The sequence below is a fragment of the Canis lupus genome, chromosome 1, assembly GCF_048164855.1.
Source record: "Canis lupus baileyi chromosome 1, mCanLup2.hap1, whole genome shotgun sequence".
Lineage (NCBI taxonomy): Eukaryota > Metazoa > Chordata > Mammalia > Carnivora > Canidae > Canis > Canis lupus.
In genome coordinates, this window is record NC_132838.1 from 102,795,698 (window position 1) to 102,823,444 (window position 27,747).

Here is a 27,747-nt window from a genome sequence, read left to right on the forward strand (position 1 = left end):
ATTATTATCTAAATATGTCTTTACTTTGGTTATTAATTGATTGATATACTTGGCAGCTCCCACATTAGGGGCATAAATATTCATGATTGTTAGGTCGTCTTGTTGGATAGATCCTTTAAGTATGATATAGTTTCCCTCTTCATCTCTAGGTGCAGTCTTTGGGATAAACTTTAATTTATCTGATATGAGGATGGCTACTGCTTTCTTTTGAGGACGAGTTGAATGGTAAATGGTTCTCCAACGTTTCATTTTAAGGCTGTAGGTGTCCTTAGATCTAAAATGAGCCTCTTGTAGACAGCAAATAGATGGGTCTTGCTTTTTTATCCAGTCTGAAACCCTGCGTCTTTTGATGGGATCATTAAGCCCATTCACGTTCAGAGTTACTATTGAAAGATATGAATTTAGTGTCATCATAATACCTATTCAGTCCCTATTTTTGTGGCTTATTTCTTTGGGCTTCCTCTTTCTTTTACAAAGTCCCCCCTTAATATTTATTGCACAGCTGGTTTGGTGGTTTCATATTCTTTCAGTGTCTGCCTATCTTGGAAGCTCTTTATCTCTCCTTCTATTCTGAATGAGAGCCTTGCTGGATAGAGTATTCTTGGCTGCAGGTTCTTCTCATTTAGGACGCTGAATATATCCTGCCAGCCCTTTCTGGCCTGCCAGGTCTCTGTGGAGAGGTCTGCTGTTAAACTAATATTTCTCCCCATATAAGTTAGGGATCTCTTGTCTCTTGCTGCTTTAAGGATTTTCTCTTTATCTTTGGAATTTGCAAGTTTCACTATTAAATGTCAGGTGTTGAGTGGTTTTTATTTATTTTAGGGGGGGAAATCTCTCTCTCTTGGATCTGAATGCCTGTTTCCCTCCCCAGGTTAGAGAAGTTCTCAGCTATGATTTTTCAAATATGATTTCTGGTCCTCTGATCCTTTTGGCGCCCTCTGGAACCCCAATTAAACGTAGATTTTTCCTTCTGAGGCTGTCATTTATTTCCCTTAACCTTTCCTCATGGTCTTTTAATTGTTTTTTTCTTTTTTTCTCAGTTTCCTTCCTTGCCATCAACTTGTCTTCTATGTCACTCACTCTTTCTTCTACCTCATCAACCCTCGTCATTAGGACCTCCAGCTTGGATTGCATCTCATTTATTTGATTTTTAACTTCGGCCTGATTAGATCTAAATTCTGCAGTCATGAAGTCTCTTGAATCCTTTATGCTTTTTTCCAGAGCCACCAGTTTGAAATGGGCAAAAGACATGAACAGAAATTTCACAGAGGAAGACATAGACATGGCCAACAAGCACATGAGAAAATGCTCCACATCACTTGCCATCAGAGAAATACAAATCAAAACCACAATGAGATACCACCTCACACCAGTGAGAATGGGGAAAATTAACAAGACAGGAAACAAATGTTGGAGAGGATGTGAAGAAAGGGGAATCTTCTTGCACTGTTGGTGGGGAATGTGAACTGGTACAGCCACTCTGGAAAACTAATGCTTCTGAATTGGCTTTCTGACATCGAATTGTAATCCAAATTCTGTAACTCTGTCGCAGAGAGTACTGTTTCTGAATCTTACTTTTGTGGTGAGTTCTTCTTTCTAGTCATTTTGCTCAGTACAGAGTGGCTAAAAATGAGTTGTACTGGAAAAAGGAAGAAAAAAAAGAAAAAACAAAACAAAAACAAGGAGAGGTATCCTCTGCTTCTACATACTGTAAATCCCTTGACTTCCCCTGGAGCTTTCCAGCGCTGCACGGTCAAGAACTTGCTCTTCCCCTGTCCTTCCAGCTGGTTTTCTGGGGGAGGGCCCTGCTGTGCTGATTCTCAGGTGTGTGCACCTGGGGATCTGCCCCACCCCCTGCCAGGTGCACGGCTCAGTGGGAGCTCTTTTTTTTTTTTTTAATTTATTTTATTTTATTTTTTATTTATGATAGGCACACAGTGAGAGAGAGAGAGAGGCAGAGACACAGGCAGAGGGAGAAGCAGGCTCCATGCACCGGGAGCCCGACGTGGGATTCAATCCCGGGTCTCCAGGATCACGCCCTGGGCCAAAGGCAGGCGCTAAACCGCTGCGCCACCCAGGGATCCCTCAGTGGGAGCTCTTTATCCAGTGAGGCCCCTGTTCTCTGGCGGTCCCACTCCATCCCAGGCACAAAGTGACACCAGGAGGGACAACAACACTGGCCTTGGCCAGCTCTCCAGCTCTGGAGTCAGCTCCCACAGTAACTACCACAGTCTCCCAGTCTGTAGTGGCCTGGATGCTCCCGGGGCGGGGGACGCTGATCTGCACAGCTTGGACTTGCTGTCCTGTGCCCTCCTTGCCTCCATCTGTCCCCAGGGGAGTACAGGATCATGGGCTGTGTCTGCCTGGCACCCTGGGATCTGGGGCCTGTGCTGCTGGAATCGTGCTCCCAGGGCCGCAGCAAAGGCGGTAGGGTGCAGCCCCCTCTGCGTGGAGCTGCCACCTGAGTTTCTCTCAAGGCCCCACTGGGTGCGCTCCAGCCCTTTACCAAGCTTGGCCGGAGGTCTGTGGCGCACTCTCTCCCAGGCGCACTTCCTCTGTTAGTGACCCCAGGAACCTGGAGGCTCCACTGCCCCTCCTGCGGTTCTGCCTGGTTTCCCTGCTAAGCGCCTTTCTGTCTGGGAAGAATCCGATGTGGATTTTTAAAGTTCCTGCTTCTCCGGGGCTGGGCTTTCCTGTCCTGGAGGCTCTCACCACCTGGTCTTAGCCTGGCTCCTCACAGGGCCCCTCTCCCACTCGATTCTTTTTTATTTTATTTTATTTTCCTTCTTCCTACCTTGTTAGAAGCGCAAACTCTTCTCTCTGTAGTGTTCCAGCTGTTCTCTCTTTAAATCTCAGGTCAAATTCATAGGTTTTCAGGATGATTTGAAAGTTATCTAGGTAAGTTGGTGAGGACAGGTGACTTAGGGACCCTACTCCTCCACCATATTGCCCTGCCCCGTCCCATTTTGAGGTTCTTGACGTATTAATTCATTCTTGATGTTGTCTTTCGGCAAGAACACACCAGTTTCCCATTCCACAAGTACCAGAGAAAGCACCCATTTCATCCGAGAGTTACAATTGTTGGGGAAGGTTAGCCAGAAGGTTGGGAAGCACGGGACAGTGATAGTGCAGGAGAAAAACCTACCTGAATTACTGATCCAGAATTCACTGAACGCTCAAATTTTCAAAGGGGGTTGGGCTGCTGAGGCTGGAATTGTGATATGAGAAGGATAAAGATGCTGAAGGGACAGGATACGAATCTATGGTCAGGAAGAGGAATTTCAGAGTGGACTCCCCAAAGAATGTTTCTGTGCAAAGCTGAGGAGAACCAGACTAGAGTTTGGGCCAGTCACTGTCACCTTGTCAGCAGAGGGTGCAAGCCACTGCTGATGACCACACAGGCACAGGCTCTGGCGGTGTGGTAACTCGTGCATGGGCCAGATCACCAGAGGTGACCGACAAAGGCAAGGATGGGGAAAAGTGGAAAAGCATGTCGTAGGCTTTAAAAGGTGAGTCGATATCAAATTGAGAAAAATTTTAGAAGTGCATAAGATGTGACAGCATCCCTTGATTCAGAATCAGAGGGCATGTGGAAAATGGTATAGAGGTGGTTAAAATAAAATGAGCCAAAAGATGATAAAGAGAAGATGGGGCAAGACTGACATGGCCTTGGCAGGCTGTGCCTTTCCTGTTAATAACTCTGGTAACCATGATGGTTTGAGAAGGGTTGTAATGCAGAGGGATTATTACCAGTTACCACGGAGAAAGGGACTTCTTTCTAGATATACATGTGAACATCTTAAAATTTTACCCCCTTTGAGCTGGGCAGGCTCTACAAGTCAATGCTCACCTCCTTTGTCCAGAAATTTGGCATTCATAATACTCTCCTAAAGTCTAAAAACTTAGACCCACATTTGTCTTTTTTTAAAGATATTTATTTATGTATTTATTTACTTATTTATTCATTCATTCATTCATGAGAGACAGAGAGAGAGACAGAGACATAGGCAGAGGGAGAAGCAGGCTCCCTACGGGGAGCCTGATGCAGGACTCAATCCCGGGACCCCAGTATCACACCCTGAGCCAAAGGCAGACGCTCAACCACTGAGCCACCCAGGTGCCCCTACATTTGTCTTTTCAATCTTACTAAAGAAATTCCTTCACATATGCACAATAAAGCAGAGAAAGGGAGGCCCTTGTACAGCTAAAAATGGTTTTGCATGAATGCTTACTCCTCCTCCCCATCTGAGAAAGGAGATAAAAATGGGTATGGGGGAGTCCAATGGTATGCATCCTTCCTTCTGGTCTTTCAGCTTTGAGCAACCACCTCTGTCCATTGTGCTGAATATTCAAAGTATCCCTCAACCAGTTCTCTTGCACCAAAATTAAGGGATTACAATTAATCCTCTAAAGGACATAGGCATACTATCATTTGTGGTTGGTAGCTTTATTTTTAAGGTTTTATTTTTATTTGAGAGAGAGCAAGCGGGTGCATGCACATGTGAGCAGGGGGAGAGGCAGAGGGAGAGGAAGAAACAGACTCCCCACTGAGTGCAAAGCCTGATGCAGGGGTCGATCTCAGGACCCTAAGATAATGACCCAAACCAAAACGAAGAGTTGGACATCCAACTGATAGAGCCACCCAGGTGCCCCATGGGGTTGGGAACTTGGTTAGGATTAAGACCTCACTCCCTTTCCTGCCCATAACCCAAAGATCAGTGTTGTTCCAATACCTTTGGGTTCTCCACCTCTGTGTCCACCACTTCACCCCACCCCTACACTCCCGAAAGGAAGGACTCGGCTAGTCGTCCTCTCTCCGACATCCTCACATCTCACTGGCCTGCCATGCAGTTGTGGGAGAGACACAACAGATCTTTGGATCTCCATTGCTTCACTGGTAAACTGAGGAATCATGTCAGATGTTGCAAAGAGGTAGCCCTGACCAGACCGTTGGGCACGCTTTGGGTGTGTTAGCTTGTTTGCTTTATGTTTTCTTTTCATCTGTTTTTGCTTCCTCTGTGGTGTTTTTGAAGAATTGCAGGCTGAGTCACCAGCATGTAGAGTTCAGGAATTTCACATAACGATCTGGATCTCTGGCTTCCCTCAATGTGTCAGAGGTCTGTAAACACTGGGTCCACCTGCCAGGGCTGAGGAGCAGATAGAGTGTGTTCTTTCTGGATCACCACAGACCTCACCAGGCCCTATTGTACACCCCTCTAGCTCCTTCACCTGTCTCTGCAGCTTCTTTAGCCCCTGTTACATCACTTGGAACCCCTGCCTTAGAAACCCTCTGATGCTCAAGATTAAAGGATGAACCTGAAACTTCCCCGTGGGTTCTGTGATGGGGGCGAGGGGATAGTCAGTGGCTTGTAACTGGCTCCCCACCCTGGAATTCAGCACCTTTACATGCCTTATTGTCCTGGCATCTCTCATTCCCCAGGCTGCTCTGTGTCTTCGGTGTGCAAGAAAGGGACATTGGAAAGAGAGCTCCAGGGACCCCTGGGTAGCTCAGTGGTTGAGCATCTGCCTTCGGCTCAGGTTGTGATCCCAGGGTCCAGGGATCGAGTTCTACATCAGGCTCCCCATGGTGAGCCTGCTTCTCCCTCTGCCTGTGTCTCTGCCTCTCTCTCTTTCTCATGAATGAATAAATTAAAAATTAAAAAAAAAAAAAAAAAAAGAAAGAGAGCTCCAGAACCAGTGAATCCCGGCTTTGCCACTTCCTAGGTAGCCAACTGTTGATTTCCTTATTTTTAGAAATGATTTTAAAAAAATAATAAATATCTTCACGGAGTTGTCATGAGAATAATTAAGTATTGAGACTCTGCCTATACAGCAGGGGGAAGGGACCCACTGTGAAAAGGTGCCTTTATCCAATATCATAATTGTATTTATAGTAATCGTAGGCACTAATTGGGCTCCAAGTGATGTGCTAAAGACGTTGTGCACCTGAACTCACTGAATTCTCCTGATAACTGTATGGGGTAGATATCACTCTTGTGGAACCAATGACAAGCATGGAGACTCAGAGAGGTTAAATAACTTTTCCAAAATTGCACAGATAGCAAATAACCAGATCCAAATCCAGGTATTTGGACTCTGGAGCCTATTTGCTTAATCATGCAGCCATGCCCCAATGTACTACTCATCTTCCTGTTTGCATGATCAGAGACTAGGGGACATGGTTGGATCCAAGGTCATGAGTGAGGACGTGGAGGACACTGTTCTTTTCCCAGAAGGGATTCACCCTCACCTGCATCTTATCAACTCTGAGCAGGACATGCCTCTGAATGTCCTGCTTTCATCCTCTTCCCGCCCCTCCACCTCCATCACCTGTTTGCCATATGGCAGCCAAAACGTTGCTCTTAAAATACAAACAGAATAATGCAGTGCCTTCCCAAAACCTTCCAGCGGCTTCCCAGAGTCCTGAAAATATAGTTAACCTCTCCTGTCAGCCCAGGCGTTCATTACTCATCTTCCCCTCCCTCCTCGCTCCAGGCACACTGGCCTCCTCCCAACACCAGGCCCTCTCTGCCCCCCAGGCCTTGGATCTGGTTGTTCCCTCTCTGGTCTTCCCCAGGCCTCACCCAAGCCTGTCCTCCGACCTTCCCGACTCCCCGGTCTCCACCATCTGCCTCCAAACATGCCCTGGGCGGTTAGAGTGTCAGCTCAGCCAGACAGGGACTTCTTGATTCACTGCTGTTTCCATGGGCCACTTGACACGATACCTGTCTACAGCAGGTACTTCTTAAAGATTTCTGAACAAATGGGACAGGATTTACCAGAGGGGTTGCACATCCAACCATTTGCAACATGACTCTACGACTCCCTCATCAGGAATTGGGGGCTTGGATGCGGAGTGGCCTTGCAATTTGCTTTGGCTAAGAAAATATGGTGGAGGTGAATTGCGCTGGCTTCACACATCTCTGTTCTCAGCTCTTCCTCATACCCCAGTGCCGTCCCTGGAGCCAAGAAGTAGGTTTTAAGCAGGTAGGTGACAAAGATGAAGAAGGATGTAGCTGAAGGGTGTATCTTGGAAGTGAGATCAGAATGGATTCAAGGGACCAGTGAGCAGGCACCCACCGCACGGACCCCGATGAGGAAGGACCCGGGCACTCCTGCTATTCACCCCTTCACAAGCAAGTAAGGAGCGGAGTTGGGGTTTGCACCTGATCACGGTGGCAACTGCGGGGCATGTTGCTGGTTTACCTGCTTACTGCTTTTCGCATGCAGAGTCTGTGATCTCCATATCTTCATTCTTGCCTCCCCATCACTACCATAGCCTGTGCAGAGCCCTGTTTTGTTTAGCTCACTTACAGCCGACCAGAATGCCAGACCTCGCCAGGAAGAGGAATGCAAGAAGTGGGACCATCTGGCTGGCGGGAGAGTGTGGCTGCTGCATGCAAACTGGTGAACGCCCTGCAGGACAGGAAACCCTAACACCTGGGGGTAGCTTGTCTATCAGAGTGAACAAAAACAGACACCTGAACCGGCTTTATGCAGGTTAACCTGGGACTTGGCAGGAGTGGTAAATGACGGCTTCTAAACAATTGTTAGTTAAATGGTTTCATCTACAACGTGACCCTCAGACAGGACTTGTTAATGCTCTAGCAATATTTCATAAGGAGGCACCCCTCAATGTTACTTTCGAGTTCGGGGCTCTTCCTAATGGGGGTGCACCCCTTCTTCCCCACTCTCCCGGAGATGGACATTTAGGAGGCTCCTACTCACTGCCCCCCAAGCAACATGGAGATGGACACTGGTGCCTGTGGTGAGTTGGGGGTGGGATGGAGAACCACCATGAGGTCCTGTCTGCACCACTCTGCACCCCCACCAGCTGGCACAACGTTTGCTCGTGGCCTTGCAAAGGGGCCTTCTGTTTCAGCCATCCAGCATCTCCTTCCTTTTGAGGGGCTGCTCCCAAGTCTTGGAGACATGTCATTCTGGGATGTGGAAGCTGATCGGATGGACACACCCCCGGGTGGGTACCAAGGGGGTGAACACCCCAGTGCCCACTTCTGCATCTCCTTAGCTGTCTTGGTTCCCCAATCCTAACCAGGACCTGGGCTCATGGGGACTTTGCTTTCTGAGTGACACAAGGGGGAGCAGGGCTAACACGCCCTCATCAGCAGTCCACACTGATGGGAGGCATGTATGTCAAAGGGCTCCCCTGAGGAAATCAGGGCCTAGGGGAGCTCATCAGAAGGTGTAGAGCCTGAACAGCCAAAGGAGTGCTGGCACTGGTGATAGAGGTGGGGAGCCCTGAGTGAGCTGGAGCTGGGGGCATGAGGAGCAGGGGCCAGTGCAGTGGAGTCGGACCACCCACTTCAGATCCATGACCACGGCCAGCCACTTACCCTTCCCATGCCTCTGTTTCCCCATCTGTGTAACGTGACTACTTCACTGGACTGTAGTGATAAATCAGATGGTAGATTTCAACACTTGATACGGGACCTGCCCCACAGCCAGTGGCAGTTTATCCTGCCATCTATCACTGGAACTCCATCCTCAGACCTCACCCCACCCCTGCATGCTCCCCCCAGTATCCTCCTGAGATCTTGCAGCAGCAGACGCAGAGGCTTCTCCACACTGGTTTCCTCTGCTGGATAGTGGGTGCAGTGATGCAGTGCTGTGATGAACGTGCCTGTGGGTGTTCGTGTTGGCAAGCAATGTGTTTGTCTACACACTGCCCCCCTGGACCTCCTACCCACCCTTCCCACCCCCACCCCATGGTGCTTGTTGACACCTAGGGGCTGGACCAGGGCACCCTGGCAGACACATGGCATTCCTTGAGACTGCTTGGTGCCCAAACCTCCCCCAGCTGTTTGAGGACTGTCCTGCCTCACAGGTCATTGAAGTGGGGTGCCAGCCTCTAGCTACAGATGTCTGACAGTCTAGTTATTTGCCCTCCCAGACTCCCTTATGCTAGGGGATGGGCCATGGCCTGGGTTTAACTGGTCAGGTGCATCAGCATCTTGCTAAAGAGAAAACACCAGGGTTTGGACCTCAGGATTGTCCTGAACCAAGGAGGGGGAGGTGGGGGGCTGGGGGGGGGAGCTAGGTAGGGGTGTGGACTGATGAGGCTGGCCAGGGGAGGCTTTGCACTCAACAGTGAGCCACCCTCCCAAGTCCCCCACCACCCCCTCTCGGGGTCCCAGACCCCTGGCCCCCAAGCTCATTCCCCAGTGGATTCTTCTCTTGGCAAAGTAGGTGACCCAAAACCTACTGATACCGGTATTTTGGGCCCCCGTGAATAGGTGGCATCCCCCAGTGAAGACTCCAGCCATGGACATGGGAATCACTGTTTACAGATGTGCACATGGAGGCCCAGAGCAACTATGACCTAGGCTATGACCTAAGCTCCTGCAGCCAGGAAGCCACAGGTGGAGATTAGAACCCAGTTGGGTCTGGCACCAGGCCGGTCCCTTCCATTGATGAAACCCACTCCTGCAGCTCCTCTCCAGGCTCAAGGAGAGGAACTGGGGATCCGAGGTGGGGCCCGCCCACACAGAACTAGGACTCCGTCCACACCTCTCATCAATAACTTTATTACTCTCCAGATGCTGGTGAATTGTCTCCGCGGCGCTTCCCAGGAACAGGCATCTCTGTCCATCACATGCCTTCCCAACCGCAGAGAGGGGCAAGATCAAGGAGCTCACTAGCAGAGCCTGGTCCACCCCGTCAAAGGCGTCGCCCCTTCCCCTTGCCCTCCCCCGCTGGAGAGGGGTCACCTTCCTTCGGTCTCCTCTGGATCCAGGGCCTGCCCGCCGCCCCTGCCCTGTGCTCTGCTCCTGGGCTCCCAGGCAGCAGTGAAGAGGGAAGAGGGAGGCGGGGCTTATGGACGCACCTGAACGGAATGGGAGGGGCTGGGAGGCTGCGAGAACCCAACAGGGAAGCGTGGACCAGGACAGAAAGAGCAGAGGAAACAGAAGGTGAGAGCGCCTGCCAGTTCAGACAGGAGCCAGCGTAGGAGGAGGGCTGTGGGCCAAGAGGGGCCGGCGGGCGGTGGCTACCCCAGGGGCCAGGCCGGGAAGGGGGCCCCGCTCCCAGGCCCGGGCGCCGCGCCCACACCGCCCGCCGCCCGGCCGTGGATGCGCTGGTGGCGCAGCACGTGCTCACGGCGCCCGAAGCCCTTGCCGCACTGCCAGCAGGCGAATGGCCGCGCCCCCGAGTGCGTCTTGCGGTGGCGCACCAGGTGCTCGCGCCAGTAGAAGGTCTTGCCACACTCGCAGCAGGCGTGCGGCTTCTCACGCGCGGGCAGCGGGCGCAGGGCTGGCCCAGGGCCGCCAGGGTGCGTGCCGCGGTGGCGCCGCAGGTGCTCTTTGCGCCGGAAGGCCTTGCCGCACTCGGGGCAGGCGTGCGGCTTCTCACCCGAATGGCTCTGCCGGTGGCGCAGCAGGTGGGCGGGCTTCAGGGCAGACTTGCCGCACTCGGGGCAGGAGGTAGTGCCCGGGGCAGCCAGGAAGGCAGGCAGGCCGGGCGCAGGGGGCGCCGCGGGGGCCGGTGGAGGACTGCCTGGCTCCTGCTTGTAGGGGCGCAGGGCCTGGGCGTCCCCCGTTGCCAGCACCTCAACCCCGGAGGCCGCATCTCCTGTCAGGCAAAGGCACAGAGTGAGGGCAGGTGGCTCTGCACTCCGCAGGGCGGTGCAGGGCACAGCTGGCTGGAGAAGCTCCGGGATTATGGTCCGTGTCAGGGTTGGCGGGGAAAGCTCAGTGCCGGGAAACCATGGCTGGGGAGGAGGACTGACTGGGGGCTTACCATCCCTGTGTCCCTGGGACCCAGCACAGTGCTCAGTACACAGTGCAGAGTCAGCCTAATAAATAGATGCATGTGTGGATGCATGGATGCGAGCTTGATGCATGAAGGCAGGTCAGTAGGTGGTAGGTGGATGGGGGAGGAGATGGAAGAGGGTACGGATAGTTGGCTGGAGGATGGATGGATGGATGAAGGAGTGGGCCAGTGAGTGGGCAGGTGGATGGATAGATGGATGGAGGAGGGGGACAGTGGGGAGATAGGCCAATGGATGAGCAAGGAGCCAGAGATGGGCAATAGTGGGTGAGGGGATGGATGATGGACAGATGGGTGGGTGGACAGTAGGTGGAGAGGTGTGTAGAGTGCATGGGGTGGGGGGATGGATGGATGAGAGAGAGGGGACAAAGGGGAGACAGATAAATGAATGAGCAGGGATGGGTAATTTTACTTCACAAGACCCAGCTCATGATTCAATCTACAAAAAACAGTAATAGGGCAACAAAAAAGTGTGAACCTCCTGCCCCCCACCCACACAATTTCTCCACACCAACCACCAGGTCCCAAGCCTGGAGACATCCTGGCCTGTGTGGTGGGTGTAGAGACACTACTATTGGGTAGAAGCCACCATCCCCACCCTCACTCTGGCCTTGACTTGCTGTGTGGCCTTAGGCAAGCTGCTTAAGCTCTCGGGACCTTGGGTTTCTACTGTTAGACATCAGCTTACAGAAAGCAGAGTGTACCAGTGGGCCAGCCAAAGGAGGTGCTGGCTTGGTACATAACAGCATATTTAGAAATGTAAAAAATGGGGGCACCTACGTGGCTCAGTGGTTGAGTGTCTACCTTTGGCTCAGGTCGTGATCCCAGGGTCCCAGGATGGAGTCTCACATCGGGCTCCCTGCAGGGAGACTGCTTCTCCCTCTGCCTACGTCTCTGCCTCTCATGAATAAATAAATAAAATATTAAAAAAAAAAAGACCATCTTTGTTAAAAAAAAAAAATTGTAAAAAACGTTGGAAAATCATGCAGTGTCATAAAAATCCAAACTTCTGTCTTTTCTTGAGAAAAAAATGTTTATGTATGGGCCCCTTCCCATGTGGCAACATAGGTAGCAGGGGAGCTGGCAGAATGGTACCTGGCACATGCCAACAGCTGACTGCACTGCTGAGTGCGCTATCCTGTCTGACCCCGCTGTGCCCTCCACAGCAGGGACAAAGGAATGTTCACTGAGCAAATGCATGATGGGCAGGCAGGAGGGGGACCCTCTCAGGGTGGGAGAGAAAATGAGCTACTCACCTAAGGGCACCATCCCACCATCATCTTTTCCAACGCTCACCCTGGAGCCTTCTGCCACATCCTGAGGTGCCCTCACCGCTGGTCCCTGAAATGAGAGATACCACACTCAGAAATGAGAAAAACCACAGCAACAGCCTATAATTTTTCTCCCCCACAACCCCTACTACATTTAGACAGTCATCAAGTCCTATCATGTACTCCCAGCGAAGCAGTCACCAGGCCTCTTGCCAGTCACCATGGAAGGAACCATTTGGGGAGCAGACCCTCCAGCCCCCAGGTGACTCCCTCATAAGAGACCCTGAGTCAGATCAGCCCCAAATTCCTGACCCAGAGAAACTAAGACAACAAATGTTTATTGTTGCAAGCCTCTAAGTTTGGGGTGGTCTGTTATGTAACAACAGAAAACTGATAAAACTGCTTTAAATCTTACCTTAGCTTCTTACTGCCCTCTGGATAAAGTGCAAACTTCTTGACAAAATACACAAGAAAAACACATTAGCTACCTCTAACTCAGGAAAAAAAAAATAAAGTAAGCTCAGGAATGGAATTCTTACCAGCTCAAACAGTGGCCCACTTCTGAGCAGGATGGTGCCAGGTAGGAACACCAAAGGTTACTGAAAATGTTTCAGGCTATTTTAGGTGTCTTTATGCTATTGTCATTGTTTCTGAAGACTTTGTCCCCAAGGGACAGATGAGAATCCTGCTGCCGATAAAGGAGAGTTGACTCCTGAGTTCCACACATCCAATGCTCTTCTCATATTTTACTTCTTTCAATTGCAGTGATTAGGATGGAAGTCAGTTAATGCCTAAAAATCTAACAAATAGCAAGAAGATTCTACAGGGAGCTTCTAGAGCCTTTCCCAAACGTGCACCATTTGAGATCTGTGAAGGCCCATGTTTGGTGGTGGCAGGATGAATATTTTACGTGGTCATCTTTTTGCTCTAGCAGACTGTAAACTGGCTCCTGACCACTCATGCAGCTCAGGATGTTAGGGTGCCACAGATACTGACCCGCTGCTTGCTTCTGCTGTGGCCCACAGGCTAGAGTTCCCTGGCCCCACACCCTCCTGCAGCCCCACCTCTGGCCAGGTCCCTGCCTGGAAGTCCATAGTAGAAAGCTAATTGTGCCTTGAGCATGCCAGGTTCTCTCAAAGCTCCACTCTTTGGCACATTCTGTTCCCTCTACCTGGAACTCCCTCTTCCATCCCCCTTTCCCTATCTCCTATATGTCCTTCAGGACTTGACTGAAGCCCCATCCCTGCCACCACCCACAGGTTTATGACTCCATGTGATTTAGCAACAGCCCCTATATCCTGGTGCCTATCACACTGCACTTTTCAACAGCTTTATTGAGGTTATAATGGATGGACAATAAATGCATACATTTAAAGCATACAGAAAGCAGAGTGTATACTTATGAAACCACCATCATGTATACTTATGAAATATATTTCATGTATACTTATGAAATTTCAACATGTATACTTAAGAAACCACCATCACAGCCAAGATGGTGACCCTATCTATCAGCCCCTGAAAGTTTCCTTATGTACATTTGTGGTGTCTCTGCCTCCCCACCATTACAAGACAGCAAATGCTGACACGCTTTCCATTGCTAAAGGGCTGTTTCCATATTCTAGAACTTTATATAGAACCACAGAGTAAAGAGGTACTCTTACGGGGGAGGTTGGGGGGGGCAGGGGTGTCTTTCATGCAACATAATTATTTTGAGATTAAGGATATCGGCCTATAGTTTTCTTTTCTCACAGTGTCTTTGGTTTTGCTCACAGATGGAGCTGGGAAGTATACCTTCTTCAATTTTTGGAAAGTTTGTCTGAGTTGGTATCTCTTGTTCCTGAAATGTTCGGGAGACCTTCCCAACAGAGCCAACTGAACTGTCATATTGTATTTTTATGCCTGTGCTTGCCTATCTCCTCCTATAGACTGTGGGCCCCAGGAGGTCAGGGACTGGCCTGCCTTCCGTGGTATCCCTAGTGCCAATTCTTTTAATACCAGCTATACTGAGACATAATTTATCTACTGCAGAATTTCCCCACTGGAAGTAAAATCAGTGGACTTTAGCATATTCAAAGTTGTGCAACCATCCCCATTTTTGGAATATTTTCATCACCTGCACCTAAATCTCAAACCCAATAGCAGCCACTTCCCTTCCCTGCCCCAACCTCTGGGAACCCCCAGGTCTTTTGTGTGTGTGGAATTGCCTGTTCTGGATGTTGCAGTAATGGAATCTTGTAGTCTGCATTTCCTTCCAACTGGCTCCTTCCCCCTTTCTATGTCACATCTTTGACGGTCACTCCAGCAGGGCATCAGTGCTTCAGTCCCTCACGTGGCTGAATAATGTTCCCTTGTGAGGCTGGACCACATTCTGTTTATCTATTCCGCCAGCAGACACATGGGTTATTTCTACTTTTTGCCTTAAATTAGGGAGGCTGCTGCCCTACTGCCATTCACCTCGTATCAGGCACAAGTTTTGTGTGGACATGCATCAAGGAGTGGAACTGCTAGCTCACACATTTCCCTTGGGGCTGCTCCATTTCACATTCCCACCACCATGGAGAGGGTTCCAATTCCTGTGCCTCTTACGACAGTCCTCAGATACCAAGCAAGTGAACAATGGATGGGTAAAAGGGTCAAACTGCCTTTGCTCTGATGAAGAAACATTCCCTGAGGGCAGCCCCGGTGGCACAGCAGTTTAGGCACAGCCCCGGTGGCACAGCAGTTTAGATCACACCTGCAACCCAGGGTGTGATCCTGGAGACCCGGGATCGAGTCCCACGTCCGGCTCCCTGCATGGAGCCTGCATGGAACCTGCTTCTCCCTCTGCCTGTGTCTCTGCCTCTCTCTCTCTCTCTCTGAATGAATAAATAAATAAATCTTAAAAACAAAAAGAAAAGAAAAGAAACATTCCCTGAAAAGGGTGTTAAGGGGGTCCCGAAGCATAGAGTCAGGGTTTGGCACAAGGCCAACTAGATCCATAGATGTCTCCAGCCACAGAGCTGCCGCTGCCTGTGGGACCCTGAGCAAGGCACTTCCCGCCCTGGGGTCAGTGCCGAGGGGCTGAGGTGGTACTCGGTCTCACCCTGAGTCCTGACACAGGCTGGCAGATGCTGAGGGCACAGCATAGGAACCCCCCAGCTCCCTGACCCTCAGTGGGGCTCCTGTAACCCACTGGTGACATCTTCCCAGGTGCAGCAGGGCAGGAGCAGGACGTGTGGCAGATGCCCGCCATTCCTGGCCTCTGCTGCAGCTAGGTCGGCACACCCGTGAACAGAACCTGGGAAGCAGTAGTGCAAGCAGGTTCTCCAGGAGATTCTTTTTTTTTTTTTTTAGCTGTTTTATTTATTTATTTATTTATTTATTTATTTATTTATTTATTTATTTATTTATTTATTTATTTATTTATTTATTTATTTATGATAGTCACACACAGAGAGAGAGAGGCAGAGACATAGGCAGAGGGAGAAGCAGGCTCCATGCACCAGGAGCCCGACGTGGGATTCGATCCCGGGTCTCCAGGATCGCGCCCTGGGCTAAAGGCAGGCGCCAAACTGCTGTGCCACCCAGGGATCCCTCTCCAGGAGATTCTAGGGTACATATAAGTTGGAAACCTTCCCTCCTCTGAATGTCCTGGGGTCTCTGGTTTGGGGTCCCAGACATGGGTTGCTAGACTGCAGAGACCAAATACCATCCACAAGAAGATATCCAGGCAGAGTGGCCACAGGGATGAGGTCGGGGCCCTGAGGCAGGCACTGAGGGCTCAAATGTGGCACACAGCAGAGGTTCAAAGCAGAATCTAAAGCCAGGGTCTGTGGGTTATACTCCTCCCACTGCCCCGACTAGCCCTGTGACCTCAAGCAAGTTGCTTGCCTTCTCTGGGACTCACACCATCATCTGGCAGACAGAGGCTAACAATATGCAGTACTGGCCCCCCAGGGCTGTGTGGAGACAGGCAGGCTGTGCTAACAGTGGGATTTATGGCGGGGGGGGGGGCGGTTAGCCTTCAGAGGAGCTGGAGGCTAGCGTCAGCCATGGTGCAGTCAGCAGTGTTTATACAGCTGACCCCAAATAAAAACCCTGGACACCAGGCTCAGGAGCCTCCATGGTCAGCATGGGCAACACTACTTGGTGCTGTTCCCATGGTGCCGCCTGGAGAGGGTGTCTCCTGCATCCTGCCCTGAGTGCCACTCTCCTCAGTTCATTGTACTCTGCATCCCTTCACGGAAACAAATCTGAATTGTGAGCACACCAGCTCTCATTAAGTCCTGAGTCCTTCGCATGAATTCCTGAACCCAGGCTGGTCCTGGGGACCCCTGAACTTGCAGGTGGTATCAAAGCAAGGTGTCCTTGGGGGAACCCCTGAGCGTGACACACTGAGCTGCCTGGTAGCCAGCAGAAAGCATCTGTGGCACCTAGGACACAAGTTCAGGTGTGAACTTCCTACCTGGGAGCTCGGTCACATATTTATTCCAGCTCCACCAGGCTGGGGGGAGGAAGAGCGGGGAGGAGTGGGGGAGTGAAGGCAGGAGGCCAGACCACGGCCCTGGCAGGCCATGGTGAGTCAGCAGGATGTTTCTGCCCCGTAGATGCAGGGTCTGGCCCAAGTCCTGCAGACCACCTGGCTTCATCACTGCAGCAAGCTCTGCCGGATACCCGGAACCCCGAGCAGGCTGCCCACCTTCACCACTCCAGGCACGCTGCCCCCCTCACCTTCCGGTGTACTAGCCCTGCCAGTTCCACCAACCTTGGCTTTCACATGTGACAGCTGAACCGTGCTCCCTTCCTATGCTGCGGCCTGCCCTCACAGCCCCAGGAGACCCCCAAGTGCTGACCTCAGAGGTGCAGACCAGTGAGCGTTTCCTGTTGTGCTGACCAGACAGAGTTCTTCCAGCACCCCCTGCCTGCCTGCCCACCAGCTTGCCTTTGGGTTTCTTGGGCCAGCAGACAGGCGACCCCTTGGCTATTGTGTGCCTGAGAACGAATGCAGGTCACTGACCACAGCCAAGTTGGTCCTGCCCCGTCCATCTCCCCGCACCTCCTTCCCTCACCTGTGGAACAGACCAGGCTCTCCCTCCACTGCACACTCCCTGCCTGAATCAAACCTCTTCTCTAAGGGTGGGATGAAGAGAGGCCTGGTAGGCTACTCACTGCTCCCTGGCAAGCACTTTTTTGAGCACCTACTATATATCAGGTACTACCGAAAGGACCAAGTACACATTGGAGAACAAGAAAGACATGGCCTCGGAGCCTGAGAGCCTACGTGCTAGTCACTGCTAGACACACCATGAAAAAGTAACGAGTTCCATGAGGCCAGCTCAGCCATGGAGGGATTCTCTTGGCCCCTTGGAATCTGAGGAGCCAAGAAGAGCCCTTAGAACTGTGGAAGCTCACACACTGCTGGGGTGGGGGACAGATGCCACAGCCCCTTCAGGAAGCAGTTTGGCAGTTTCTCCTAAAACCACACACACCTGCTATAAAACTCAACCACTGCACTCCAGGCGATCCACTCTGGAAAAAAGAAAACTCGTGTTCACACAAAGATGCACACCCAGGTATTTAAAGCAGTTGTATTCAACATCACCCAACACTGGAGACCACCTTTGAGCCTTTCAATGAGAGGAGGACAGAGAAATTAGTGTGCCCACACCACGAGATTCTATTGGCATGAAAAAGGAATCAACTACTGACCCATTCAACCACCCGTGTCAATCTCACAGGCATCCTGCTGAACCAAAGACCAGCCCTCAAAGCTCGCACACTGTGGGTCCTTTATGTACTTCCCTAGAAGACGGACTGTGGACTGGTGGCACATGGGACCCAGGGGTAAGGAGCCTGTGAGGGTGGCATGCAGGGTTCTGGGGTGAGGGAGTCCCGTGAGGGTAACACGCAGGGCCCACAGTGAGAGCATAGCACTGTATCCTGACTGTGGCAGTGGCTACAATTAGCTACCATGTATTGACATGGCAAAAAACTGTACACCCCCCCCTGACAAAACAGTTAAAAATACACTGAAACCATGGCCACTCGTACCTGGTAACAAGAGACTAAGCACCTGAGTATGAGACCCTGCCACAGTGTCCCTCAAGGTTCCCACATGTTCCAAGTAGCCAGGGTCTGGAGCCACAGCCTGACACCAGCACATACAAAACGCATCAGGGAAGGCTCTGCCGAGCATAGGCAAGAACCCACACACCAGAGACACCCTCGTCCTGAGGCGTTTGTCAGACTCCAGCTTTACAGGTCCTTCTGCCAGAGTCTGAGTGCAATAGCCTAACACCCAGGCTACGGTCACTCTTCACGCCTTTTGCTTTAAACAGCAGCAGAAGGGGATCCCTGGGTGGCTCAGCGGTTTGGCGCCTGCCTTCGGCCCAGGGCGTGATCCTGGAGTTCCGGGATCGAGTCCCGTGTCGGGATCCCTGCATGGAGCCTGCTTCTCCCTCTGCCTGTGTCTCTGCCTCTCTCTCTCTCTGTCTCTCATGAATAAATAAATAAAATCTTAAAAAAAAAAAACAAAAAAACAGCAGCAGAGGTGTCACCAACAGTTCTGTGCGATCATGTAGGACAGCACCATCCTGGTCCACCGCTCCTGTGGACAGCTCCAAGCCTGAGAGTGCTCTCTTACCAGAGAGGGAGAGAACAACGCCCTGGTGTGCAGGGTCATTTTCTCTTGAAGCAGTTGGAAAATCACTGGGAACCACGATCCCGTGAGACTCTGACACCATGCTCCCACACCACTTCCAACTCCTCTGCAGCAAGCACGGACGGTGCCCTGAGGGTGTCCACATCCTGATCCCAGAGCTCCTGACTCTGTGACCTCTGTAACCTCATGTGGCAAAGGGCTGGGACTCTGCAGGTGTGACTGAATTAGGCTCCTGATACTAGGCCCAGTACCATTGTGAGGGTCAGGGTCAGGAGAAGATGTGACCTTGGAAGCGGGGACAAATTCTTCCCTGGAGCCTCCAGAAGGAACAGCCCTGCCCACACCTAGGTTTCAGGCAGACCCGAGTCAGACTCCTGGCCTCCAGAACTCCAAGTGAGTCTGGGTCATCTTTAAGGGGCAGCGTCAGTGGTGATGTGTTAAGGTGGTGTCTGGTGGCGACAGGGAACAATGACCCAGAGAAGAGCCGCAAGGGGAGGACACAGAGGGGTGAAGCTCATCCCAGGAAGTGGGGGAGAGTGTATCAGCCGGAGCTGGACCAGAAAGGAGAAAGGGGCCAACAAGACCACGGCTGCGTCCCTAGCACCTAACATGGGTGCCATAGGCACTCACAGTGGATGTTCTGCCCTCTTTCTGACTCCTCACCCCCCTCCCCACCGTCCCCTGGCCTCCAACCTCATGCTGTGCACACATCCATGCCCGCCAACCTCTCCACCACCTTGAAGCCCATGCACTGGCTGCTCCCTCAGCCTGGTCACCCTCCTCCTGGCTGTCTGCACGCCTGGCTACCGCTCACCGCACGGACACATGTGGCTGCTGAGCACTCACAAAGGTGACAAATACCGCCTGCTGAGATCGCAACAGCTTGGCTACCCTGAGTTCAATAAATTAAATCCCCTTCTTCCTTTTCACTCTTTCTAAAGATCCGCTGGAACGTTCAGGGTTACTGACAGGGCTCACATCCTGTTTCTCACTGGACAACGTGGCTCTAAAAGGAATCAGTGGACTGTTCCTACAACAGACCAAGAGTAAAGGTTTTTAGTTTTACAGGCCATCTGTCTACTTCCACACTGTCCCACTCAGTCCTTGTGAAAAAAGAGCCACAGGCACTGTGTGAACACATGGGCCGGGCTGTGCACCTGTGAGGTTCTGTCACACTCCATAAGAATGGCCAGGGGACATTCAGGCTCCGGTCAGGTGACCCCTTCTCTTCAGTAAAGCGTTTAGCCTTGTCCAAGGAGAAGGCTGGCCTCTGCCCTCAACCACCAAGAGGTGACCTCTAAGCCCCTGGAGCATTCTACCTGACAGGATGTTTGTGTGGGGGCCTCAGGCCACACTGGACAGTCCAACAGCATAGGTTATGACGGAGACTTTCAGACGCCCAGTATCTGCTCGGCCTCCAGGGGAGTTTGAGGCCAAGGGGTCATGCTGGCAACCATGGAGCTCCAACAAAATACTCACAGCACCAAAGCTCAAGAAGCCACCCCAGCTGGCACTATTGCATGCACATGCTGCAGCCAGGCCTCAAGGCCATCCACATCACTGTGAGAGGACAGCTGGAGGCTGTGCACAGGGCTGTCCTGGAGCCCTGCACCTCCACCCTTGGCTGACCAAATCTGCGTCCTTCTGCCATGAAAACTCTGACTGTGAGCAAGATGGCTTTCAGACAGTTCTGGGTCCTTCTCCTGAATCATTGAACAGGAGGGCAGTTTCAGGGACCCCAAACTTGCTGGGAGAGTCAGGGGGGTCTCAAGGACCACCCCTTTGCACTGTGCTCCCAGCTAGATGTTCACACAGCCCCAAAGCCTCCCCACCCTCATCAGTTTGCTTACAGGGACCAGCAGCCCTCTGGAGAGCAGAGGCAAGGCGGTGATGGGGGAGGCCAGCATCCAGCCAGGCAAGGTGGCAGCAGAGGGACCTGGGCAGGAGCAGCACCCCCAACCACCTCCCCATCCCCTGCCAACCCTGCACTCACCCAGAGCTCCTCCAGCAGGGCCACAGCCTCCTCCCCACTCTGGGGCTGCCGGCTGCACACCCAGGCCTGGATGTCAGCAGGGAGGGCGCTCAGGAACTGCTCCAGCACCAGTAGCTCCAGCATCTGCTCCTTGGTGTGCACCTCAGGCCGCAGCCAGTCTCGGCACAGGGCGCGCAGCAGGCCCAGGGCTTCACGGGGGCCTGGTGCGTCACCCAGATGGAAGTGGCGAAAGCGGTGCCATGGTGAGTCCAGGGTCAGGCCCTCGGCAGTTTGGCCTTCCTGCTTCACAGGCTGGGGAGACAGGACTTCCATGGGGTCCGTAAGCCCCACAGGGACAGCAGCGCCTGTGGGGAAGGAGGTTCAGCGCTGTGAGAGCCTGGCTCAGTGATTTAGAGACCACAGCCTCCTGCCGGGTGCATCCCTAGCAATGCCCACTAGGAGCCGAGTGACCTGGCTTAAGTGCTGGTGCCTCTCTGTGCCTCAGTGCCCCCTTGTAGTTGAAGTGCTCCCCTACCTTGTACAGCCAAGGCAGGAGTGCCTGAGAAGGAAGGTGCCCTACACACAGCAAGTGCCAAAGGAGGGGAGATTCAGATCCCCGTCCTGGAATGAAATGGGCTCAGATCCTGGCCTTGCGCTTCCCTGGGAGTGACTGTGGGTCCCACTATTCCTCAGTCTCTTCTCGGCTTCATGTGAGAAGTGAGCATACAAAGAGCTAGGAACAGAGTGCAGCACCAGCCAGAGCTCAAAAGTCCCAGAGCTCTCATCAGAGCCACTGTCATCGTAACTGCTCACCCCACATCCCCAGCGTCCCCGGCAGCAGATGCTTCAGGATGCCAGGTCCAAAGCCACCTGAACCGCTTCCTGATTTGCGATCCCCCAAATCCATATGGAGTTCTAACCCCAGCACGACGGTATTTGGAGGTGGGCTCTGGGAGGTGACTAGGAGCACTCGATGTTGGGTGAAGCAGGTAAAAGCTTTGGTTAGAGCACAAGGACGCTGTGGGGAATCTAATGCACGGCATGGTGGCTGGGGTTCATGAGACTGTGCTGTCTGCCCGAATGCTGCCAGGGGACTGAACTTATGAGTTCTCCTCACAAGAAGAAACAAGTGTGACTGTGCGAGTTGACAGACGTGACCTGAACTCACCACGGCGACTGCGTCACAATGTACTCAAGTCCGATTGTCATGTGTAACTTAACACAACGCCGTAGGCCAATCCCATCTCAGTGAAATGGGGAAAAGAGACTAAGGGAAGCCATAGGGATGAGGCCTGAAAGGGATGGGATTGATGCCCTTAGGGGAACAGAAATCCTCCGTGAGACACAGGCTGGATGCCTGTGGTTCTGTGCCTATGGTTCTGACACCGAATCTGCCTACATTTGCCCTTGGACTCTGGTTCCAGAGCTAAGACATAAATGCCTGTTGCTGAAGCCCTTGTCTGTGGTATTCCCATGGCTCCCTATGCTGACCCATACACCAATGGCCCCTGATCACATCTGGGGAAGGGGAAACATGGTGGACTGCAGGGCTTCACCTACACCCATTCTCCCCTTCCTCCTTGGTGGAATCCCTCTACCCAAGAGGCTGTATGAACACAGGCTCAATGCAGAAGCAGATGTGAAACCCCACAGTCCTTTTTTAAGTCATACATTAGAGAGATTTGCAGAAAAATAATGTCACATTTCCAATTTTTTGTTTTAAAAACATGGCTATTTTCCATTTAAAATGTTATTTGTGGGCAGCCCCCGTGGCCCAGCGGTTTAGCGCCGCCTTCAGCCCAGGGCATGATCCTGCAGTTCCGGGATCGAGTCCCATGTCGGGCTTCCTGCATGGAGCCTGCTCCTCCCTCTGCCTGTGTCTCTGCCTGTGTCTCTCTCTTTGTGTCTCTCATGAATAGATAAATAAAATCTTTAAAAAAATAAAAATAAAAAAATAAAATTTTATGCCCATATATGAAAAATTCTTTCTATTTCTGAATGCATTAACAAACACTTAAAAATTCCTTTGGCCTTACTCTTTAATATGATACGGACTCAGATACAACTGCTATAATTAAAAATACTTTGGGGGCCCTCTCTTCCCCGGCGCCACCTGCAGAAGTGGCAGCCATTGATTGCTGGGCATCATGGCTGCCCTCAGACCTCTGGTGAAGCCCAAGATCGTTAAAAAGAGGACCAAGAGGTTCATCCAGCACCAGTCAGACCGGTATGTCAAAATTAAGTGCAACTGGCGGAAACCAGTTGCATTGACAATAGATTACGCAGAAGATTCAAAGGCCAGATCTTGATGCCCAACATTGGTTACGGGAGCAACAAGAAAACAAAGCACATGCTGCTCAGTGGCTTCCAGAAGTTCCTAGTCCACAACTCAAGGAGCGTGATGTGCTGCTGATGTGCAACAAATCTTATTGTGCAAAGATTCTCACAATATATCCTCCGAGAACCACAAAGCCATTGTGGAAAGAGCAGCCCAGCTGGCCATCAGAGTCACCAATCCCAATGCCAGGCTGCGTAGTGAAGAAAATGAATAGATAGCTTATGTACGTGTCATATTTGTGTTAATAAAACCATAAAACTATAAAAAAAAAAAAAACAACTTTGGGGGATGCCTGGGTGACTCAGTGGTTGAGCATCTGTCTGCCTTCAGCTCAGGTCCTGATCCTGGGGTTCCAGGTTCGAGTCCCACATCAGGCTCCCTGCAGGGAGCCTGCTTCTCCCTCTGCCTATGTCTCCGCCTCTCTCTTTCTGTAAATAAATAAATAAATAAAATCTTAAAAAAATAAAAATAGGGCAGCCCGCGTGGCTCAGAGGTTTAGTGCCGCCTTCAGTCCAGGGCGTGATCCTGGAGACCCCAGATCGAGTTCCGCGTTGGGCTCCCTGCATGGAGACTGCTTCTCCCTCTGCCTGTGTCTCAGCCTCTCTCTCTCTGTGTCTCTCATGAATAAATAAATAAAATCTTTAAAAAATAAAATAAAAATGCTTTGGTATCTTCAATAATTTTTAAGAATATGAAAAGGTCCTGAGTTCAAAATCAAAGAGCCATCCATGGGCCAAATCTGGCCTGCAGCCTGTTTTCTGTTTTTTTTTTTTTTTAGTTTTATGACCGGGGCCAGAGCTAAGTCTCCCAAGATGTACAGAAGCCTACCCTGCTATGAGAAAGCTCCCTCCTGGATGAGATGGGAATCTGACCTGAGGGAGCTAGGCCTCAGGCATCAAGCTGAAGGGCCCTGCAGTCTCAAGGGGGGTCATGGAGGTTCAGGGATAGCCATCAGCTGCCAGTGAGTCCCTAGGAGCTGGGCCAGTTGGACCCTTTTATGGATCCTGGGGTCAATACCCTGAGAAACCACACACTAAGTGCTAAGTAAGGTCGTTCTACCACGTGAACCAATCCTTATCGTCCACTGAGGTCCAGTGCCACATGCTACCTCCACTAAAGCATCTCTACCACTGCTGTGTCCAGCCCAACCAGGCATCCTGGAGGCTTCAGGGACAGCTGCCGAGTGGCATCTGTCTCACACTGCGGGCACACACACACACACACCCCGGAACTGTCCCAACAGCTCTGTGCATTGGGCACCACTGTGAGGAGGAACGCACACTCAAAGGCAGGATTCAAACCTGGAATCGCGTGACTCCAGAGCCCACGTAGGTTGCAACCAGCACTTCTGCAGGGCGCCTTCAGGTAATTAAATGGTTAAGAGGTGGGCTCTGGACCTTGGCTGCCTGGCTTCTACTTTCAGCTCTGCCATTTATCCACTGTGTGACCTTGACATGACTTGCCCCTGTGTGGGCTGAATTTCTCCACCTGTAATACAGGACTGGTAACTGCTCTTCCCCACTAGGGGTTGCTAGGAATATGAATTAGAAGTGGCCTGTCATACAGCAAGCGCTCAATGAAGACTTGCATGTCCACTGTCCGGTTTGCAAACCTCTGCACTAGCCACATGTGGGGCTGGATACCTCCGTACTGTGGCAGCTGCCCCATGGCGTGTGAAAGGTTTATCAGCATCCCTGGCCACTTTCCACCAGATGCCAGCAGCTATCTCCCCGACTGTGATATCCAAATAGGTTTCCAGATATTGCCACGTATCCCCTAGGAGGCAAAATTGCCCCTGGGCTGAGAGCCACTGGTCCACAGGACAAATATTTTCTCATGGCACAGAGTTTTGGAGCAAATCCCAGTTCTGCCGCCTACCAGTTATTTGTCCTTGGCCTAGGTACAACATCACCTTTTACACGCGGGCTCTCCGCTTTCCTAGGCTGTAAAATGGGGAGAAAAACCCTCCATGCAAAAGTCACAGTTGAGTTCAAGACGAGGAAAACAGTTCCTGGCGCTAAGCAGGCGCTCAACCTGAGTCGGGGCTGCACTTAACTGCTGCTCCGGGACGTGCTGGGGGACAGGGCACCCACGGAAATCTAAACCAGCATCAGAATAGGGGATCAGCACTCCAACGGGGGACACTGAGGCTCAGAGACTGACTGGAGGGGGAGCTTTGGGAGGCGAACCCAGCCCCATGGCACAGTACACCTGCCGGCCAACCGCCTCCCGTGCACCGGGCTCCCGACGCCGGCGCTCTGCACCCAGAGAGGAGCGCGGCGGGCAGCCCCACGCTCGGACTCCCCGAATCCCGCCCCCTAGGACCGCCGCATCCCCGACCCCCCGGCCTGGGTCCCGGCGCACACGCCCGCTTCCCGCCCGACCCCACCCCGGCTCCTCCCCCTCCCGGGCCCTCCCTGCACCCCGCCCCCGGTTTTCCAGTCTCCCGCGTTCTCCACCGCAAAGGGCCGCAGCCCCCTCCCACTTCCCGACCCTCCCCCAGCCCCTCCCCCTCCCGTTCCCTCTCCCATCCCCCTCGCCTGCCTCCCGCTTCGCTTGGCCCCCTTCTTCTCTCCTCCCCCCCGCCCCCCCATCCCACCGCCCTCCGGCCTCCAGCCCCCTCTCCCCAAAGCGCGTCCAACCGCCCCCCAACCCCCCTTCCCCCCTTGCTCACCTCACTCTCCCAAACGAGGCCCCCCAAGCCCCCCCTCCTCACCTCGTCGCACATGCGCACAAAGCTCACCGAGACTCCATGCCCCGGCAGGCTTTGCGCCAAACTCATCCTTTCCCCTCCCCCAGCCCTCAGACACCAAGTCCGTTCCGCGCCCCCTCCCCGCACCGACCTCACCCAGAACTACATTTCCCAGGAAGCACCGCGGCAAAAGGACGCTTCCCACTGACCGCTCGCCGTGACGAACCTCGCTTGCCTGTCTTCCAGTAACTCTGAACTACACTTTCAAAGGTGCTTCGAGCGCGGCCAGCGGCCTATTTGCCCAAGCAAACAAGGCCTCTCAAGGTGCCAGGCTTCGAACTACATTTCCCAGAATGCATATAGAGCTTCCCATTGGCTCGCGCCCGGGCTCGGACATGCGTAGACGTGCCAACGGGGAGGCCGAGGGAGGGAGCAGGAGGGGTCATGGCGGCGTTGTCTTGAGGCAGGTGGAAGTTGGAGATGGGCTGTCTGGGCGGGCAGGCGAGGAAGAGCGGCCCCACCGGAGTTCTGCGCCAGTCAGGCTTTCCGGGCGCGTTTCCGTGACGACGGGTCGCGATTCGTCCGCTTCCCCGCCCCGACGGCGCTGACAGGGCCCGAGTTGGCGCGCGTTGGGACGGGCGCGGCCGGGCCGACCTGGGCTCCCGGGTTGGCTCCCCCCGCGTGAGCCTGGCGCACAGCTTCTGGCCTCAGTGCCCCCCACCCCCCCCCGACTCCTACGTGCATCGGGAGAGGGTGCTCCGGGCACACGTCTTCGCCGTGCTCCCATCGGACAGGGCACCTGCCTCAGTTTCCCCATCTCGGAGACGGGAAGATGGGGTTTTCAGAAATCTTAGGAGATGGGCCGAAGCTCTGTGTGCAGGTGGACCCAGGGCAGACGCCGACTCACAGGCCGCGTGGGCCGCGGCGCAGCGTTGGACGTAGGGCGTCCCCACCTCCTTGATCCTGTTGTGAAGACCCTTTGGTTAAACCGAGTAACACCACCACCACCCCCGGTTTACCAGCGGCTAGGGGCTGGATCGGAACTTCCTGCTGGGCCCACCTCTCTGCCCCCACCCCCCTTACTATTGCCTCGTGAGTTCCAGCCAGAGAGGCCTTTCTGCTCCAGGAACACGCCGGCTTGTTCCCACTCACATCCCATCGCCCACTTGACTCAAAGCGGAGGTAGGCAGGAGCTATCGCTCCCTACTCCCAGCAGAGAAGCGCTTCTTCAATTCTACTTGCCTCGGCCTCTGAGAAGGTGAACCTGGCGTGGGCCCAGATGTCCAGGCCTGACATGGAAGGGTCACTCTTGGTTCTCCTGTTCCATCACCCCCCAACGTCCAGTCTATTCAGCAGGCCCTGTTGGCGCTGCCTTTAAAGTGCTCACATTTTGTCCACTTTCCCGCTGCTGTCACCTGGCCCAAGTTCCCTTGACGTCTCACCTGGACAACAGCATCAGCCTCCCCAGAGTGTCCTGCTTCTGCTCCGGCCTTCTCCCATCCCTGTACACATGCACACGTCCCTTCACACAGCAGCCAGAGGAATCATTTTTGCATGTGATAGGATACATGTAAAATTTACCATTTTAACCACGTTTAAGTATACAGTTCAGTGGCTTTAAGTACATTCACGTTGTTATGCAACTATCACCACTGTCCATCTCCAGAACTCTTGCAAAACAAAGTCTGAGGGTACCTGGGTGGCGTGATCCTGGGATCCTGGGATGGAGTCTTGCATCCCTGCAGAGAACCTGCTTCTCCCTCTGCCTATGTCTATGCCTCTCAAGAATAAATAAAATTTTAAACAAAATTGAAAGTCTGTTCATTAAACAACTCCCCATTCTTCCTCTCCTAGGGCCTTGTACCCCATGTAAGTGGAATTATACAGTATTTGTCTTCGTGGGACTGATTTCATGTAGCATAATGACCTCTGGATTCATCCATGATGTGGCATGAATTCCCTTCCTTTTTAGGGTTGATTAATAATTCATTATATATATGCATATTACATTTTGTTTTTCCATTCATCAGGGGACTCGTAAATCTT

The 27,747-nt window shown here is 52.5% G+C and overlaps 1 protein-coding gene across 7 annotated transcripts; it reads right to left on the reverse strand.

Moving 5' to 3' along the window:
* Positions 1-9,529: 9,529 nt before the first annotated feature.
* Positions 9,530-27,511, reverse strand: ZNF444 (zinc finger protein 444). 7 transcript variants are annotated; one of them, XM_072843308.1, is made up of 4 exons: positions 25,928-27,511; positions 20,693-21,036; positions 12,042-12,126; positions 9,530-10,587 (listed from the first exon to the last, which is right to left on the reverse strand). In XM_072843308.1, exons 2-4 carry the CDS (start codon positions 21,002-21,004, stop codon positions 10,007-10,009), a joined length of 978 nt encoding a protein of 325 aa, XP_072699409.1. In that variant the 5' UTR covers positions 21,005-21,036; positions 25,928-27,511; the 3' UTR covers positions 9,530-10,006. The 7 variants fall into 7 exon arrangements, with proteins under 7 accessions (XP_072699409.1, XP_072699436.1, XP_072699419.1 ...); XM_072843335.1 differs by having other exon boundaries at positions 25,911-27,511; XM_072843318.1 differs by having other exon boundaries at positions 25,853-27,511.
* Between the last annotated feature and the right edge of the window lie 236 nt (positions 27,512-27,747).

Coding starts and splice junctions, on each gene's coding strand:
- ZNF444 (XM_072843308.1), bottom strand. CDS start 21,004: ATGGAAGTCCTGTCTCCCCAGCCTGTGAAGCAGGAAGGCCAAACTGCC. Junction 12,127..20,692: donor CCCTGCTGGAGGAGCTCTGG/GTGAGTGCAGGG, acceptor CTCTCATTTCAG/GGACCAGCGGTGAGGGCACC. Junction 10,588..12,041: donor TGGTGGGATGGTGCCCTTAG/GTGAGTAGCTCA, acceptor TTTGCCTGACAG/GAGATGCGGCCTCCGGGGTT.